Raw genomic sequence first — 19,454 nt, 5'->3', positions numbered from 1 at the left:
CTGCTCCGCACTCCTCCCCCTGCTCGCTGTTGTTGTGTGTCAGCACTTGGCTGGAGACTTCTTGAACTTGCAGGGAGAGTAACTTGCGCTCCCCACTTCGCGCCGGTGCCTCTGCCCCAGCGGACCCAGCCTCGCCGCCTGCGAACCCCGCCGCCCCTCCACTCCACCGCTGGGCCCGACCCGAGACGCCTTTCCCTGCGTGCGGAGAGAGACTGCCCGGCCGGCACCCGGGAGAAGAAGGAGGAGGCGAAGGAAGGGAACCCGGTCCCTGCGCCAGGTCCTTCAGCCAGAGCTTTTTCCATGTGGAGGCTCTTTCAATGGACGTGTCCCCGCGTGCTTCTTAGACGGTCTGCGGTCTCCTAAAGGTAGACAACGTGGGCCGAGGCCGGGGCTGTGGGTGGGCGCGGGGCCCCGGCGGATGAGCCCCTCCCGGGGCCAGGTTGGGCCGGACGTAAACAGAGCAGGTCCACGTGCAGCCGAGCTCCTGCGGGGATGCCCCCATCCTACCGCCGCCGGGCGACCGTCGGCTTTGCACTCCCGGCTCGCACTTTTCCGCCCCTCCTCCCTCCCTTCTTTTCGGCATTTTATTAGGGCTGTTAACACTTAGATGATTTTATTTTTAAGGCAAAGAAATCCCTTGGAGAGGGTGGCCCCTGGATTTCACCCGTTAGCTGCCAACCTGTACACCTTGCCGTGGCGATCCCTTCTGACTTTTTCAAGTTTCTCCGGGAGACCTGCACTCTGTACTCAGAGCTGCGTCCCATTTGGGAAAATATTAGAAGTTGGGATTCTCCCTGTTTGTTTCCAGGAATGCGAGGGGGCAGTTCTCTCGTGCCACCTTGTGCTGACACGGGAATTAATAGATATTAGCCATCTACGTAATCCTATGAAGATACCTGCGTATCTTGACTGCATTGGGGGGAGGGGGTTCGGGGATGGAGTGGCCTGCCCTGACACCTCTGAGGTTAGAGACGTGGGCCACAGGTTGCAAGTGACTTCGGAAGTTGTGCCCCTGAGTTTACTGGCTCTGGAAGTTATAGACCGTGTGTGTGTATCAGGAAGTTCTATACAGTGCCTCTAAGGAAGTCACATGCACCATTTGTGTTTATATGCCAGCGAGCGCTGTGTGATTGGGTTAGTTTAGGGGACGGAGGGGTGTGAGACCAAACGGTGGTTTCCCCAGGTTCCCTGCACAGGCTGTCAGCGTGTCACAGAAAGAAAAGGTGACAGTCACTGACGCGGGGTGGGGGGTGGGGGTCAAATTTTGTCAGACGGATTGAGAATGGAATGGGAGGGTGAAATCCATCTGGCTCAGGAACTAAGGGTCTTCCATTCTCCTAAACGTTTGAGCTTCAGCTCCTCTGAAGTGTCTCCGCGAGTGTTGTCAGCCGGGTGGGCACCCTGGAGGAGGAAGCAAGGGGACCGAGCGGGAGCCGGGACCGCGGGGGCGGAAGGGGGGAGGGCTGGGCGGAGAACTCCGTGACTCACGTCGGCCCTGTCCTCAGGTCGACCATGGTGGCCGGGACCCGCTGTCTTCTAGCGTTGCTGCTTCCCCAGGTCCTCCTGGGCGTTGCGGCCGGCCTCATTCCCGAGCTGGGCCGGAGGAAGTTCGCGGTGTCTGCTGGCCGGTCTTCGTCCCAGCCCTCGGACGACGTCCTGAGTGAGTTCGAGTTGCGGTTGCTTAGCATGTTCGGCCTGAAGCAGAGACCCAACCCCAGCAGGGGTGCCGTGGTGCCCCCCTACATGCTGGACCTGTACCGCCGGCACTCGGGCCAGCCTGGCGCGCCCGCCCCGGACCACCGGCTGGAGAGGGCAGCCAGCCTCGCCAACACCGTGCGCAGCTTCCACCACGAAGGTGAGGCTTGGAGCCGGGGCGCGGGGGCGGAGACGGGGGCGGGGAGTCGTCCATCCAAGCGCCCCACAGTGGGCAGACAGCAGGCGTCCCTGGAAGGGCAGCTTGGCCGGGACGCTGCAGACGTTTCCCTGTTTGCCTCTGTAAGAACCTTTACGAACCTGACATTCACTCACTGCCTGTGTGGCGGGAGAGCCAGGGATTCCCCTTTGGTAAATCTGCACCCTTTTCCTGGCTTGCAGCCAGAAGAGCGACTCCTCCTCCAGGAACTGGAGAGAAATCAAGTGATGGGGAAGATGAGGGCAAAAGGCTTGCCCCTAGTCAGCTAAACGTGCAAGAATTCCATAGTAGAAGAATGAGGAGGGGGGCAGATTGGGATCTCTTTAGGTCTGTTTGGAAGCCTTTGCTCTGTAAATCTGCTTCTCTTGCTTAAGCCGGGGTTTCAAGCATGACAGAGCCAAGGGCAGAATTTTCAGAGATAGTATTGAAAAATCAAAGCCCAGGACTCCAATGTCTTTCTAATTTACAGTAGATCTGGACCTGGTTTGGAAGATTTCAAATCCCTATCTAATCCTCGTGGGAGATCAATTCCACAATCAATCTTATTGTTTCCACAATGACTTTCTTGTCTTGTGCTTAAATCTGAGATGAACTCCGGAGTAGAGACAAGGCTAGCCTTCAGATAAAAGCTTTTGCAGCAACTGCCTGTTTTCCTTCATGTGCACTGAAATGTGGGGTTTTTTTTTTCTTTTATGATACTGGATGTGGTTCTTTTAAGGTAGGATGTTTATACTTGTTTCATCAGAAAGGCATTTAGTGGATTTGAAATGTCTTAGAGCAGCTAGTGAGATCTGTTGCACCCAAGTTCTTAGGGCAATTGGTCAAAAATATTTTCCACTTCAATTCTTTTTCTACACTTTTAAATGCTCCTTTGGCTTAACACATTCTAAATGAGCTCAGGTTCGTTCAAGTTCTAGAGAATGGTCCAAAGATGTATACACAGAGCAGCCACTTGTAGGATATCAGGGAACTGGGATATTGTTCTGGTTTTCTTGCCTTGCCTTGCTGAGGTGGTCAATTTCAAGTGGAAATCTACCCTCTGATATAAACAAATCAGTAGTGTCACAGCCAGGCATTTTCTGCCAGTGTGAAGGAGAACTTATACTTGTGAGAACAGTCAATAGTGGGAAGGGGTCCTAAAGGCCGGTCACATAACAAAAGGGACTTCATCAAGGCAGCTATACATAGTGAAGGGGACATGAATTGAAAAATCAATTCATTTTTCAGCACATTTCTAAGTGAGGTGCTGTCTGCTAGCAGAAATCATATTTGAAAGGAAATAAGATCTCATTTTACTCCTTCAGGATTCATCCACTGAAAGCAGAAGTTGTCTGTTGTCATGCAGAAATGTTCTTGTTCCTGTACATTCTGTCATCACCACCTTGGGGAGATTATAGATCCAGCTCATCATTCCCAGCTGCTGCTGATTAGAATTGTTTCTCTGGATAGAAAAGTAATAAGAATTGCTATTTCAGCCACCTCTCCTGGAGATATAGCATGGAAACCATTCTGAACTTTATTTTTAAGGCCAAGAAGGCACTGTGTGTGTCTCTTAGAACTTTAAAGGAAGATAGATCATTTAAGGCATTTGACACCTAAAAACGTTCAGTTGCATGAGGATTCCATCAGTGAAGTCTGCATATTTCTCCTTCCTCTGGAAGTGGCTCGACCAAAACTAAACAGTCTAGAACTTATTGGAGTGTATAATTTTAACTTAAAGAGCCTGCTTGAGTTTATAAGTCAGAATTTATGTCTTTAAACGTGTAAATGTTATGCACCAAATAGTGCAGAAGTTACCAACTTGCTTAAAATCAAGTTGCAATAATAACTTCAGATCTTTATGAAATTAGATAATTAAAAAAAGCTATGTAATGTTTGCCCCAAATTTCAACAAACCCATTCCTTTTCTTCTTAAGACTAGCATATAATCATTAAGCTACGAATTGCCCTTTTTTGAAGACCGTTTCATTTTTACGTAAACCAGAATTTGGTTTTTGTAAATATTCTTGTTTATAAAACATCCATGCATGGCACTAAAAAATCTTTTAATAAACCATGTGATTAAGGCTGCAGGTTTAAGAGCAGAATTTGGTTCCTAGAGCCTTTGTGGATGTTTTTTTGGTAAAGGACCTGATTACGAGAATTACCTGTTGGTTTTATTTGCGGGTGGGATCTGGGTGATTTGGCGAAATACAAGACAAGAAGTATCATGATGGCATTCTTTCAACCGATGTGTGAAGATAATGGGTCTACATCATAGGTGATCTGACACAGAAATTATCAGTTGTCATTTCTCCTATTAAGTTTTGTCTAGTCCTTTCTCCAGTGGCTTTTATTCGGGAGAGCCCAAGCGCTGGAAAATTTTTCTTTTTTCAAAGTTGTTAAAAAGTGCTTCGGAACTGCCACTGAGGATAGAAAAATCACTTCTTCAACTGGAAACAGTGTTTTGTGTTTTGCTTGTAGTTAAAAACACATTGAAATTGGTTGACTTGATTGGCCTTGCAAAAAATCTTCATTCTTTCCTGTCAGATTGGAATATGGAAGGACCACGCGCTCGCTCTCCAGACTCTGAAGGACACAGTTCTCTTTTTGCCCAAAATAACTGAATTATTTGCCTCTATGACTAAAGCTTTGAAATAGAGATTAACCCCGTTCCCACAAATGTAATTTTCTTGAAAATATTCATTTAAAAGGAAAGTTCAAGAAACAACCACTGCTCTGTGATGGAGCACTGGTATCACAAATTCCCAGTGCAACCAAAGGATTTGGACACATACACCCCCCCAAACCAGTGCTCACTTGGGGTGCTTCCCTAGTGTCCCCAGGTATTTCATTGTGATTGTGAAAGGCCCCCTTTAGGTAGAACAGGCATTCTATTTGGAAATGCTCATAGAGATTGAGGCTTTGGTGCCCAGAGATAGTTCTTGCACTTATGTTTTCCATTTTGCCTCGTTTTTAGTGGTTCCTCTCTGTTCCCCCTTGATCCCTCCTCATTGAGCTATTTTGTCTTTTTAAGACTTTCCCTTTGTGTGTTTCACCAAATAAGCAACAATAAGAGGGCCCTGGATCATTCCAAAGGTGTTGGAGCTAAGAGAGTGGGTAGAGGCCAAATCAGGGTTGGTGACAACGACCATGCTGTTTCTTTTAGCTGCCATCTCCTTTGTTGTCTTTGTTTTTTTAACTGATTCATTTTAACCTTTTGTATTTTATCGTTGTTTTTCTCCTTGATACATCAATTCTCTAACCATTATTTTATATTTTGGAAAATTTTATTTATTATTCTCCACTACTTTCATTTTATTTCAGGGCAGTGATTTCCAACCTTACTGATTTACTAGAACATTCCCAGGTTTTTATTGTTGTTTTCTTAATGGACATTTTTTGTCTAAAGAGTGTTGCAAAATTCTCAAAATGTAATGACAACTCACTTTTTGCTAAAACCCATCAAAACTTGTCCTCATCATACTGTAGGACAAACAGGCAGTCACAAAATATCAGTGGTTCCACACAAGATCTGTATGTCCCAGTGGCCCCTGCCACTTTACCTTTCTGCTTTACTTTTCTGTTCTGTCTGCTTCTTCCACCATTTCTATCCCTTTAACTGGGACAGAACTTGCCCTACCGTTATCACTGTGTTAAATATAAATCTGCCTCTAATGGTTTTGACTTTTGCTTGAGTTTTTGACTCCTCCCCTATGTTAGATGGTGCCGTCTAGTGGCCAGAAACTTGGGAGCTGCAGTAGACTCAAGTTCATAGCTATGTTCTTAGTTTACTAGCTCTGTGACCTTAGGAAAATCACATAACCTCTCTGAGCTCCAACTATTTCATTTACAAAATGGAGCCAGTAACAGTTCCTCTCTAACTGATTTGTCATAAGGTAATTCATATTAAGTTCTTAGTGCCAGACCTGGCACAAACAACCATTCAGCACACCTGCTGTCATTATCGTGATGACTTGTTTCTTTATGTCCTATTCTCCCCTGGTCTAGGGAAGAGGAGGCCAAAGTGGACCTAGGCTAGCTGAGGGAATTCAATCTTGTCTTTTTGAATGTAGGTGAATAATTGACAGCGTAGATGATTAAGTTAGAACTTCACTTTTTGGAGGAGAGGTCAAATGTCATTGTTGCCTTATTTTTCTTTACTTTCCCACATTTTTGTAGCCATAGCTCCATCTATTTGGATAAGAACTTAGAGGTTCAAGAACCCATGTCTAAGATAGGCTGGAATCCTCAGATCCCTTGGCAAGTGCAGCTTATTCAATAAGGGTTATTTACAGAGAATTAATAATTGTATATACCTCCAGAAAAGCATACATTACCTACTTAGGTAAATACTCCATATTTTCAGAATCCCTAGGCTTGTTGTGGTGATTTGCAGATTCTTTACTTCATTTCAAAACGTTCAGATTTTTTTCTGCCTTCTAGAAAAATTTCATGTTCCCTTGAAGATCAAAGGAGAGGGTAGTAGGTGCCCTAACCTTGGTCAGTTGTTTTCCTGGGTTTGGGGGTTCTTATGACTTTCTGACTTATCTCTGTGACCAGAGTCTGCAGTCAGGGATCTTGTCATGGAGGCCTTTGTATTAAGGAGGGATAGTGGTCCTTCAGGGATTAGGCTGACTGAGATGAAACTGCACAGTTGGAGAGGGATCTTCACATTACTTGTTAATGTTTAATAGTGTAATTTTTTCCTTTGCTAAGTGATTATCCTTTTGGCCACTTACCTCCAATGAGATTTTGAAGCACATGAAACTGCTTTTTTATAGGTTAAATCCAGTTGAATGGTGGTAGTTTTGTATAATTCAGTCTCATATTAGTCTTTTGGAGGGTTATTCTATTTAATGCCCCTTTTATACCCATCCTCTTTACTTCATTTACTTGTCTCTCGTGCTTACCTGGGAGATTGTTCCTTCATCCTCCTCCTGGCTGTGTGTGTCTGTGTGTGTGTGTCTGTGTGTGTGTGTGTGTGTGTGTGTGTGTGTGTGTGTGTGTGTGTATGATTTCTCTGGGCACCTTTGTTAATACAGCTATTCCCCAAAGGCCCTGGATAATGTGCCGTTCCTTCCTCTCCTTAAAAGAAGAGAAAGCGCTTTTAGGTGTGCCGGGAGCAGCGAAGTCAGTTGCCCGGGTCCAGGCCTTGGCTTTGTGTCATTGTGTCTGATGGGTGTGCAGATTTTTAGGTCACCCTTCTTTTCTCTGGTAGCTGGTGGCTTCTCTGCTGAAAGAATGCCTTCAGGGAAAACATCAGAGGGCTCCTGAATTGCAGGGAGGAAAGGAAAGAAGGGGCTAAACACAACCCTTGATACTTGTCGGAGCCACAGAGGAGAGCTCTGGTTGATTGGTGGGAGGATTATTTTAAAAATAGTGCCTGGCCAGAAGTACCATTAGCCAGCAGCGGGGTTTAGAGCGGCTCCCCAAAGGTATCCGTACGGGTACCGGTTAGCAGGCTTGAGGGGACAGTGGGGGACTCCCTTCTTGGCCTGATGGTCTCCCTGTCCAAGGAGAGGCGATTTAGATCTTTCTGTTCTGAGTCTGGCTGCTCACCCCTGGCCTCAAGTCTTACTCCTTGGCCAACGCTAATGGTTCTTCTATTCATTTCTATATTATTTAACAAAAAGGCACTTTAAAATATGTTCCTGGGGCTTCCCTGGTGGCGCAGTGGTTGAGAGTCTGCCTGCCGATGCAGGGGACACGGGTTCGTGCCCCGGTCCGGGAAGATCCCACATGCCGCGGAGCGGCTGGGCCCGTGAGCCACGGCCGCTGAGCCTGCGCGTCCGGAGCCTGTGCTCCGCAACGGGAGAGGCCGCAACAGTGAGAGGCCCGCGTACCGCAAAAAAAAAAAAAAAGTTCCTGGCAATTTATACTTGCATGTGAAAAACGTTCTTTAAAACCTTTAGCCTCGAAGGGCAGTTCACCAGCTTCCAGCATTACCTCACCTCGGAGCTGCTAGAAATGCTGCATCTCAGGCCCTACCCCAGACTTACCCACTGAATCAGAATCTGCATTTGAACAGTTAAGGTGTCCTATAGGTGTTTTGCACAGAGGCTGAAGTTTGAGAAACGTCCCATTAAAGCATTCCTCCATAATTTGGTATAAACCACCCCTGTTGACCTTAGCTTGCAGTGATGACTGTTGCTTTGATGATGAAGGTTTACACAGGTAGAATCTTTGAGTGAGCGATCTGAAGTGATTATCCTTTGCTAAAATGTCTAAATTTTGTGAACAATGAATAGCCGTTTGGTTCAGGAGAAATACAACCAGAAAATTAATGAAAATATGGTTTCCTCTTATGGTGATGACAGGGCCAAATAGATTTTGTTAGCACTCAGGTTGGATCCTGAATGAAGCAGGTAAAATTTGTTGACAGTGAAATAACAGGATGTGATAAAGCTAGAAGAAAGTAAACCCAAATATCCCAAATTCTAGTGCTGTTTACTATCAATTTAATAATAATGTGCACCTTTGATGATTTGCAGACTATACATTCAAGGTGCTATGTTATATTTTATTGTTTGCTTGACAAGCAGTACTCCTTAAAATTGAAATTCTGGAATTTTAAATCAGGAAGAACTTTTATGAATAGCCCACTTGAATGACTATTTTAAAATAATGATAATAGATATAAAATGATTATTCTGTAATTAGATTATCCCTTACATCATGAATGTCAATAATGACATTTCTGTAGATTTTTATAAATTTGGGGGAGATTTATCTGTATCCTGTAGCCTATTATTGGGTAGGTGTATAATTTTAATATGGTTTTTTTTTTTTAAAGATAAAGGAATTACAAACAGAAGAGAATTATTTTTTTTTCCCAAAAGCATCTGCAATGAGATTTTGCTTTTGAGGTCATAAAGAGGTGAGAGAAGAGACAAAGTTGGGAAGTTATTTCTCTTGAAATCATCCAGCCTTAATTACTACAGTGTCCTAGTACCACCCTTACGTTTCCAAAGAAGTAGATCCCTGTAAATGCCTTTGTCTCTGGACTTTTGAGTAAAATAGTAGGGTGTACTTTGCAAAATGTCATCGTTGATGTTGAGTTTCAGAGTCTTTAATTAGGAAACTGAAATCTGTATATCGAGATTTGTAAATCATCTAAATTGCAGAGTAATGTTTTAGAATACTGCTTAAGGGATTGACATTAAAGCCTTTTTCTTTTTAAGAAATGCAATAATTTCCTCAAATCCTCACTCATTAGACCTCTATTAACTATAGTGCTGACTTTTTTTTTTTTTGCCCTAAAGTCTGTGAATTCCAAAGAAATGCTTCACCATTTCCCCCATCATTATAGCCACCTGGAAGCAGTATTCACGTATTAGATTAAACACGTAACAGTGAGTTGTGAAATTTTGTTTCATGGTGTGTATATTGACATAAATGTATAGAAAAGGGAGGATCATTTCTTTATCTAAAGGGCAAATTTTAACTTTCTGGCTGCAGATTTTTACATGTGTTAAATCAAACCCTGAAGTGATGTATATAAATCCTTATATACAATCAAATTGTCATACTTGCCTTACTGAATGATTTTTCTTTTTTTCTACTTTTTTCCATTAAATTAGAATCTTTGGAAGAATTGCCAGAAATAAGTGGAAAAACAACCCGTAGATTCTTCTTTAATTTAACTTCTATCCCCACTGAGGAGTTTATCACCTCAGCAGAACTTCAGGTCTTTCGGGAACAGATGCAGGAAACTTTGGAAAACAATAGCAGTTTCCATCACCGAATTAATATTTATGAAATTATAAAACCTGCCACAGCCAACTCCAAGTTCCCTGTGACCAGACTTCTGGACACCAGGTTGGTGACTCAGAATGCCAGCAGGTGGGAGAGCTTTGATGTCACCCCTGCCGTGATGAGGTGGACAGCGCAGGGGCTCGCCAACCACGGGTTTGTGGTGGAGGTGGCCCACCCAGAGGACAGCCACGGGGTCTCCAAGAGGCACGTGCGGATTAGCAGGTCTTTGCACCAAGACAAGCACAGCTGGTCACAGAGAAGGCCTTTGCTGGTCACTTTTGGCCACGATGGGAAAGGACACCCTCTCCACCAAAGAGAAAAGCGTCAGGCAAAACACAAACAGCGGAAACGCCTCAAGTCCAGTTGTAAGAGACACCCTTTGTACGTGGACTTCAGTGACGTGGGGTGGAATGACTGGATCGTCGCCCCCCCGGGGTATCATGCCTTTTACTGCCACGGGGAGTGCCCTTTCCCCCTGGCTGATCACCTGAACTCCACAAACCACGCCATCGTCCAGACGCTGGTCAACTCAGTTAACTCTAAGATTCCCAAGGCGTGCTGTGTCCCAACAGAACTCAGTGCCATCTCCATGCTGTACCTTGACGAGAATGAAAAGGTGGTATTAAAGAACTATCAGGACATGGTTGTCGAGGGTTGTGGGTGTCGTTAGCACAGCAAAATAAAATAAAATAAATAAATAAATATATATATATTTTAGAAAAAAGCAAAAAAAAAAAAATCAAGTTGACACTTTAATATTTCCCAATGAAGACTTTATTTATGGAATGGAATGGAGAAAAAAAAAACAGCTATTTTGAAAATATATTTATATCTACGAAAAGAAGTTGGGAAAACAAATATTTTAATCAGAGAATTATTCCTTAAAGATTTTAAAATGTATTTAGTTGTACATTTTATATGGGTTCAACCCCAGCACATGAAGTATAATGGTCAGATTTATTTTGTATTTATTTACTATTATAACCACTTTTTAGGAAAAATAGCTAATTTGTATTTATATGTAATCAAAAGAAGTATTGGGTTTGTACATAATTTTCCAAAAATTGTAGTTGTTTTCAGTCGTGTGTATTTAAGATGAAAAGTCTACATGGAAGGTTACTCTGGCAAAGTGCTTAGCACATTTGCTTTTTTTTTTGCAGTGCTACTGTTAAGGTCACAAGTTCATGTCCAGAAAAAAAAAAAAAAAAGTGGATAATCCACTCTGCTGACTTTCAAGATTATTATATTATTCAATTCTCAGGAATGTTGCAGAGTGGTTGTCCAGTCCATGAGAACTTACATCCTTATTAGGTGGAATATTTGGATAAGAACCAGACATTGCTGATCGAATATAGAAACCCCCCACCCCTTAGTTTGCAGAAAGAGTAAAGCAGGACCAATAGAAATAATTAAGAAAAGATGAACCTGCAGGAAAGTGAATGATGGTTTGTTGTTCTTCTTTCCTAAACTAGTGACCCCTTCAAAGGGGCTGGTCTGGCCAAAGTATTAAATAAAACATAAGATTTCGTCATTATTGATATTGTGGTCATGTATATTTAAAATTGATATCTAGTGGCCCTCATGAAGAGTTGAAAATTGATTTGTATTTTACTTTTACCTCACCTAAGAGCTCTTTATGCTCAAAAGGACTCAATTTTCTAACTGCCTCTCCACAGCAAAATTGTTTTCTGCCTACCCCTGTTCTCTGTTCCATCAGCTTGCTTTTCTTTCCAAGGTTATGTGTTTGAACACATTTCTCCAAATGTTAAACCTATTTCAGATAATAAATATCAAAGCTCTGGCATTTCATTCTATAAAGGCCAACCTGTAAGAGAAAATGGTGCATTTGTACAGCGTTCACAAAGATTACCTTGTGTTTGCATTTTTGCTTCTGAGGCTACTCATTTTGGAGGGAGGTAGGGAGAAGGCAAGGAATAGTTGGAAATTTGCAGGCAAGTCATTGGCTAATTCCTAGGAATTAATCAATGATTTAGTATTTCACATGAACCTCTTTGGGGCAGGAAGATTTAAGAGAAAACCGAAGCAACAAAAATCAAGCCAAACCTGGGGAACCCAAGATAAAGTTTCAGAGATGATATCCCATGCAGTAGAGGCAATGGTGCCAAAAAATTAGAAAGGGAAAGTGTCTGAGATCAAGCTTCTACAAGGACATCTGCCAGTTGGACTGAAGCCCAAGCAGAATGAAGTCGAATTAGGCCACTCAGAATGAACACATACCAGTGGCAGGGCTTCTGTGCTCTGGGTTGAAATCAGACCCAAGGAAGGGTTCGGTGGGTATGCTTGTATGGCCAGGGGACCCACAACCCCACAATTTTACTGGAAGTATTTTAAGGTCAATTTCTAGGACTTTGTGTCACCTCTGATCCTGCTGTGATTGGTGAGGCCTAGTTCTAATTTCCTTTCCTAGCCCTTCCTTGATGCGGCTGAAAAAAAGTGTGTTAGTAAAGGAACAGAGTGTTATCATCAGATTCGTCCCAGGAATTAACTTGCAATGACCCTGTTACATTTTGGGTTATATTTTGGGTGTGATAGATTTAACCCTCTTTTTGAAATTACGTAGATCATATTTTTCTAAAAAATTAGTACAAGTTATCTTTTATTCCTTCCACTGTTAAAATCTTTTAGTTTCTTTTTATCCCTATTCTATTGCTCTTTATGTATCATTGGTGTTAGACACCCCTGTGGAGGGCGGGATCGTCTTTGTCCCTTGGCATTCTTCACCCTCTCTTGCCATGGGTGTGAGGGGCAGGCTGCACAGTCGTAACATCTTAAAAAATAATAACCCACGTTTTCTCATCTCCAAATACTCTAGATAAGAGTTGTAAAAGTACAGCACAAGAATTTCCATACATTTGGCAGTTCCGTCCCTTTTTATTTCTCTGCTTCATTGGGTCTGATTTTCTCGGTTAAAATGATTCTCAAATGTTCTTTTCTCAAACGGTTCTCAAATGGTTCGTGCATAATATATATGTGTAAATATATATAGACATATATATGTGAATATATATAAATATATACACAAATATATGTGTAAATATACATACAAATATATGTGTGAATACATATAAATATATGTGTAAATATATATAGACATATATATGTGAATATATATAAATATATACACAAATATATGGGTAAATATACAAATATATGTGTGAATACATATAAATATATGTGTAAATATATATAGACATATATGTAATATGTATAAATATACATATGAAGATATATGTGATTAGTATTACATATATATAGATGACGGCATTTTCAGTTTAATTTCAGAGATTTTTTAATAGTTGAGGACTCTGACCCTCTTGGCAGCTCATTTGAGAAACATAATATTCTTACATATATTCTACATTCCTATAGACGTTTTGTCTCACATTCTTCATTCTGAGAAAAAAAGTGTCATAACTAACCCCATGGCACTGAATGTCTTCAGTTTTCAGTCACTATTCTATAGGAAACTTTGAATCTTTTTAGAGTTGGCTTTTCAAAAAATGTAGTAAGTTTCTGAATTTGGGGAAATCACCTTTCAAAATTAAGTTGTGTCATCTCGTTTTGTGCTTGTCTGGGCTGTGTGCACCTCCCTGGCATGGTTTTAACCTGTATGGCAGGTCCAGATTGCTCTGTTCATTTTTTGCCTTCAAAATTGGGGAAGAAGAAGATGAGTCGTTTACAAATTTCTCTGTGCTTCCATTTTTGTGTAATTTCTACTCCATTTGCTGCTTTAAATTGTACCTCAGGAGGCCAAGAGTGGAGAGATGATCTATCAGTCTGGTCTAGGTAGCAGGCTACATCATTACTGTATAATCTAAGTGTTCCATATCTTTTTCCTCAGCTTTTTATTGGAGGTGGAAAAATCATTTGTGCATTTCACAGCACTTTTTAAAATAGTGTATTTCTATTCTAGAGTCATATTAATGTTAAAATATTGATTCATGGAGTGTTAGATGCCACAGCCCCCCAGTCTGTTATAAGGCAAAAGGAACCTAGCGTTGCAGTAAAGAACAATTTAAGTGTAGAAATAAGTGTGACATGGATAGGCAATCACAAAGAAGTAGGACTGCCCTGGCACTATTCTATTCCTTTTCTGCTTTATTTTTTGCAGGGGGCAGGTAGGGTGAGATGGGATTAATGCAGGTCTGCTTCACTCAGGTAAATTGCTTTTCCTCTTGCCTGCACCCCACTGACATAAATTATAGCCTTATGGTTTTCTCCATGGCAGAGTTTTCTCACTGTTTCCCTGCCCTGCAAACTTCAAAGTGAACTTCTACTTAACTTGGGGGACCAATGCTCTAAATAAAACTTTTAGATTTTAATGTGCATGCGAATCACCAATACTAGCTCCAGGAGAATGCAGCCTTGATGTGTATACAGACCCCTTGGGATCATGTTATAACATAGGTTCTGTTGCCATGAGTCTGAGGTGGGGCCTGAGATTCTGCATTTCCAACACATTCCCAGGTGTAGCTGCCTTTACCCACCGGCTTAAGGTCTTACACATTGAGTAGCAAGGCTGTAAGAATTCTCAATCACAACAGCAGAAAGCGGGACTAAGTTTAGGCCCCTTGCTAAGAAATAGCACTAAAAGGAAAAACAAAACAAAACAACAAAACCTGTATACAGGATGGCATTTGGATACATTTTATCTGAAATGATGCCCTACATATTTTTTTCAAAGGCATTCTTTTCCCCCACAAGATGACTGGCAATTTTGTGTTCTAGCCACCCTCAGACATGAAAACACTTGGTTGCTTATCTTGTAAAATCTGCTCAGCTTGCTTGCTTGGGCATGTATGTAGTCAGTTTAGTCAAATACGTGTCAGTACATCTATGTGGATGGGGCAGCAGGTGCAAGCCCTTAACGTACTTTTAAAAAGTTTTAACACTTAAGTCAGTCCACTGAGTTGATCCCGTGTGATCTTAGTGCCAAGCGTCTGAGTTAAAAGTTTTCCCTTTGAAGGCAGCAAATAGATGTCATACATTTGAAGCATTTGTTTATACTAAAAATGATGCTTTATTTTTTTTTCAAGTTCTAAGACAGTTCACTCTACAGCACCATTGAGCCTAGAGGGTGATATAAAGCTTCCCAAGCTAGTATTTGACATTTGCTTTAATGGATATTGGAATTTGTGATGCCACGGTTGGCTTCGAAGAAGGTGCTGAAGTGAATGGGCTCTGACTAGAAAAAGTTAAAGGAATTGACTTCCATCTGCAAAGGGGGTCAGCAAAGAAAGAACTTTGTCTTGGCCCCTCTTTTGTAGCAAAACATCTTAGGAAGGTCATCTGTTTAGTAGCCTCATTTTACTTTCTAAGGGAGCACTTTGAAGGTTTCTTACAAGCAACTCAGATTTGAATATTTGTTGAAGAAATGCTGAAATGAATGAATCCTAATCTCAAATACACTCTTTATATACATATATAACGTAGACATATATCGATATAGATATACTCACACAGATATATAGATATATAGATAGATAGATATACCTACGTTTTCTCTTGCAGATATATATACCCCAGGGGAAAAAAAATCTTGGTTTGTTCCTGTCTGGGGTCCAAATGCTGAGTGTAGGGTGCCTAATTTTGTATCCATTGGGTCTATCATTTCGTTTAGGTCTCCACACTTTGGACTGAGTCCTTCTGAGGTGCGTGAGCAGTGTGCCAGATATTGACTTGAACGCCACTTCCAGCCCGTGTTTGCCCTGCCTTCTGGGCCACACTCCAAGCAGTGCCAGGACTGCATTCTCGCTGCAGTGCGTGCCGATGAGCAGCTCTCTCTGCAAACCGCCCATTGCTGAAAGCTCCCCTCGTGAGGAACAGGCTCGCATCTGGTCTGCATTTACACTGGAACTGCTTGGCCACAACACGATGAGAGAATAATTATTGAACTATTTTACTGTACAACTATTTCCAAATTGTTGATTCTTTATTGATTTCAGGAGGCAAGCTAATTGCCCCATGGCAACTTGATGTGAACATTTAATGAAGATCAGGAAACAGAGTTTATGAAAAGCTTTGTATAGTCACTGCAAAGTTTCAAGAACTGTTTTATACTTCCTGACAGTGCTGGGCCGAGCTTAATGGTTTGTTTTTATTACTTAAGAGTGTAAACCTTGCTTTAGCCCGGTGTGTGGAAACTATACCCTCATCCCACATTACGCATTTTCGAGTTGCTTTTTCCTCACTCCCAACTTCCTTTCCTGCCATCTACAATCAGGACTTGTTCTGTTTTAATTGTCTGAAAGCAAGTTTCTATCTTTGCACCCTGAGAACCTTAATACACACACACTCCTAAATAAGTGTCTGCATTGTTTCACTTTGTTTTGGGTGGAGTTTCTTTTCGGCACTTGGTTGCTAGACAACCAACCAGACAAAAGTTAAAGATTGAAAAGGCATTTTTAAAGATGTCGAATCTCGGCTGCTGAGCTGTTTTATCTTTGTCTTTATATGGAAGGCTTAGTTCTCTTACCAGGTTACCCTGGTCTTTTGTTGCCGAGATGGCTGGTAGAAGATTTGTTGAAGTTGAGCTCTTAAAGCATTAGCTGTTTGAGAACTTTCTTAAGTGTTGTTCCCATTTGCTGGAACACGCTTCCCACCTGGATGGACAAAAAAAAAAGCCAGCTTAGTTTCCAAGGGTGTGTTTTAAATCACTAATAAAGTGAGCTCCAGCCCCCAGCTGCTTCAATTGTTGCAAGGCAAAGAGGTAGAGAAAAGATTGGAGGCAACATTCAGAAACACAAGACGTCAGTTTATGGAGAATCCTATCTCCATGAAGCTGCATTTGGTTTTTGGTAGATAACATTGGAAATGCTTTTAAAAATTCTTAAAAGTCTAATTCTAAATCAAAGTCACTTAAACCATCATCATTTCAGTAAGATGTTTCAGGAGCACATTATAAATACCCAATCTTTAAACATCTGCCAAGTTGGACGTGTGTTCACAAGTTCATCTTGCATGTGTACACAATTTGTAGCTGACGTGCTTGTGCTTTGCTCACTTCAGGTCTACCCTTTTCCCTCCTCCATCCTCTGAGATGCTGTCTTTCTGCCTCTCCTCTTCGCAGGGTTCCCTGTGCTGTAATTCAGTCAAATCCATGGAAAACTTTATCAGCTTTTCTGAATCATTTACAGGCAGGATTTCCTGGCATGGGAATCAAACAGGGAGCCCTGAAGTTTGTTCGTCGTAGACTGCCTTGGAAATTAGGATCTTCTGAAGCCCATCTGGCCTGTACATACCAATTTGATAAAATGTTCTCCTCTAAAGAAATCTTACTACTGACTTACTTAAACATTGCTCAGTCACTTGGCTTCACCAGTAAACCTACTGTCCTCACTAGCACATTTGTCTTGTCAATATTAGGAGGCATGACAATAATGATGTTTCAACATCAAGGCCCTGAAATGAATCAGACTGCAAACCTCATGACAATCAAAGGGTGAGCTAAACAAAAATAAGAAAATAGGCCCAGGAGAAAATTCCAATATTTTCTAGTCTCAAAGGATTTGCTGTGTGTTTACCTGAAGATCACTTGGTTGAATAAAAGAAAATGGGGAGAACTGGAGAAGTTAAGCATTGTTTTGTGGTGAAAAGAAATACATATGTGACTGAGATCAATGCAGCTTTTATGAGCAGAAGGGTGATTTTCAAATACCACCATTGCACAGTAACTCCTTCCTTGGTGATGCTACAGAGTATTTTACCTGTGCAGAGAAGGCACAGAAGTGACTTTTGATACCTCCCTTTTTATTGAACTGTGGAGAAACTGAAAAAGAGTTTCAGTTTTGTTACCTGAAAAAGAGCTGAGACTAAGAATTCTAGAATCCTCTTACCAACAGTAGCAACCCAGAGGAAAATGTGTTTCTGCCTTGCTGGGGAATAACATCTAAGTGAACTCTAGATCCTTTCTCTTTTGTACCTTTTATACCTGAATATCACTTTCACTGACTGGGTCAGGTTGAGGCCTGGATGTTCCTTTGTACCTTGGTGTACTCATGAGTTTGCTAAGATACTTTTAAGGGTGTGGCATGAAGGAGCAGAGAGGGGGTTGCCAGATACTCCCAAAATACAGGTGCATTCTCATAACATGGGGAGGCGGGCAGTGTCTCAAGGATCCCCCCTTCCTAGAACCACATATTATGTACCATTTCTAGGAAGTTCAGGGAGATGGTTGTGTTTCAGCCCCAGTGGTGTAAAAATAGGAGCCTCCCTCCATAGCAGCTGTTGCCAAAACACAATTCTCTCAAAGCTCCTGCCAAGTGGATCTGTGGGGGTTTGACTTCTGGGTCCCAAAGGACATCACAGGCTGTCCAGTGATGAGGTTAGTCAAGTGGTGGTCCTTGTTTAGCAGGAGTGGAAATTGATATATTTTGTCCCCATCACTTACATAATCTTCAAAAAACCAATTAGAATTTTCCTATACTTCTGTTTTACATTCAGCTCTCCCTCTGTCTCTCTTTCTCTCTCTCTCTCTTTCTCCCTTCTTCCGGGTACCAGGACAGTCTGGGAGATGAGGAAATGCATTTGGGAAAAAGGAGCTAGAAAAGCTAACCTGATCTGACACAAAAGGAGAGGGAATTGGTCCTATGTTGTCACCAATCTGAGAGTTTGCTGAACCGAAGTGTAACTCTGCTGAAGGTCTCTTCTGAGACGCCAGCTTGGACAGGGAACACAATCCTATCGTGATTTCCCTTTTTTCCAGGGTTGTAGGACTGAGTTTGGGGAAAGGAGTAATGCCACAGCCTTTCCTCGTGGAAAATGCTCATGGTGGGAGAGGAATTGCTCTGCTCCTCTCCATAACCCAGCCTATGGGATGCTGGGGGGAAGGGCCAGTCAGGCAGGTGGGGGTGGGGTGAGGTGGGAGGGAGCTGGCAGCCAATTGTCCATCAGCAGAGTATAAGCACAGACCAAAGTGCTTCTGCTTTGCAGGGAGAAGCCATGATTCATTTGATTTTAATTTTGACGTTAGCATTTTTCTCCTGACTCATTGATAATTTCATGTGAAATTTCAAAGGCTGAAACAGTTATTTACTTTTTAGGAACTTAAAACATTCACCAGGTGGAATACACTTTTCCCCCTCTGAAATGGAAGATGGACTAATGCTTCAATTAAAAAAACAAAGGCAAGGGGGCATTTTTCAGACCCTTCTCCTCCTGGGTCCTGCTGGCTCCTCTTCCCCAGCACATCTTCTCTCTAACATTGATCAACTGTCAGGCAGCCTGTCTCATCTTCATGTTTCTCTTATCTTGAATTCCTTTCACCACTATATGGAATGTTACTGTAGGTATTTTTTAAAAGATGTTTCTTTATCAAGTTGAAGAAACCCTTCTATATTCCTGTGTTTTGAGAGTTTTTAACATGCAGAAGAGATGTGTTTTATGCTTCAATTGCTGAGATCACATGATTTTTCTCCTTTCCTCTGTTAATGTGGTAGATTACATTGATTTTCAAAATTTCAAACAGCCTCGCCTCACTGGAATAATCCCTACTTGGTCATTGTATAATACTTTTTATACATTGCTGAATTCTGTCTGCTAATATATTATTAAGGATGTGTGCATCCATATTCATGAGGAATATTGGTCTGCCTTTTTCTCTTTTTGGTACTATTTTTGTCTGGTTTTGTTATAAGGGTAATACTGGCTTCATAGAATGAATTAGGAAGTGTTCTCTCTTCTTGAATTTTCTGGACGAGATTGTACAAAATCGGCATTAATTCTTCTTTGACCATTTGGTAGAATTCTTCAGTGAAACCATCTGGGTTGAAGATTTCTTTTTTGG

At 41.9% G+C, this 19,454-nt stretch overlaps 1 protein-coding gene across 2 annotated transcripts; it reads left to right on the top strand.

Moving 5' to 3' along the window:
• Positions 1-1,505: 1,505 nt before the first annotated feature.
• On the top strand, positions 1,506-15,414 carry BMP2 (bone morphogenetic protein 2; the record flags this gene model as incomplete). 2 transcript variants are annotated; one of them, XM_082671297.1, is made up of 3 exons in its annotated part: positions 1,513-1,855; positions 9,475-10,265; positions 15,291-15,414. In XM_082671297.1, the coding sequence occupies 3 exons, from the start codon at positions 1,513-1,515 to the stop codon at positions 15,318-15,320; spliced, it is 1,164 nt and encodes a 387-aa protein (XP_082527423.1). In that variant the 3' UTR covers positions 15,321-15,414. The 2 variants fall into 2 exon arrangements, with proteins under 2 accessions (XP_082527424.1, XP_082527423.1); XM_082671298.1 differs by lacking the exon at positions 15,291-15,414 and having other exon boundaries at positions 1,506-1,855; positions 9,475-11,345.
• Between the last annotated feature and the right edge of the window lie 4,040 nt (positions 15,415-19,454).

The sequence above is a fragment of the Grampus griseus genome, assembly GCF_964374135.1.
Source record: "Grampus griseus genome assembly, chromosome: 14".
Taxonomy (NCBI): domain Eukaryota; kingdom Metazoa; phylum Chordata; class Mammalia; order Artiodactyla; family Delphinidae; genus Grampus; species Grampus griseus.
This window is presented reverse-complemented; position numbering and strand designations above follow the sequence as displayed.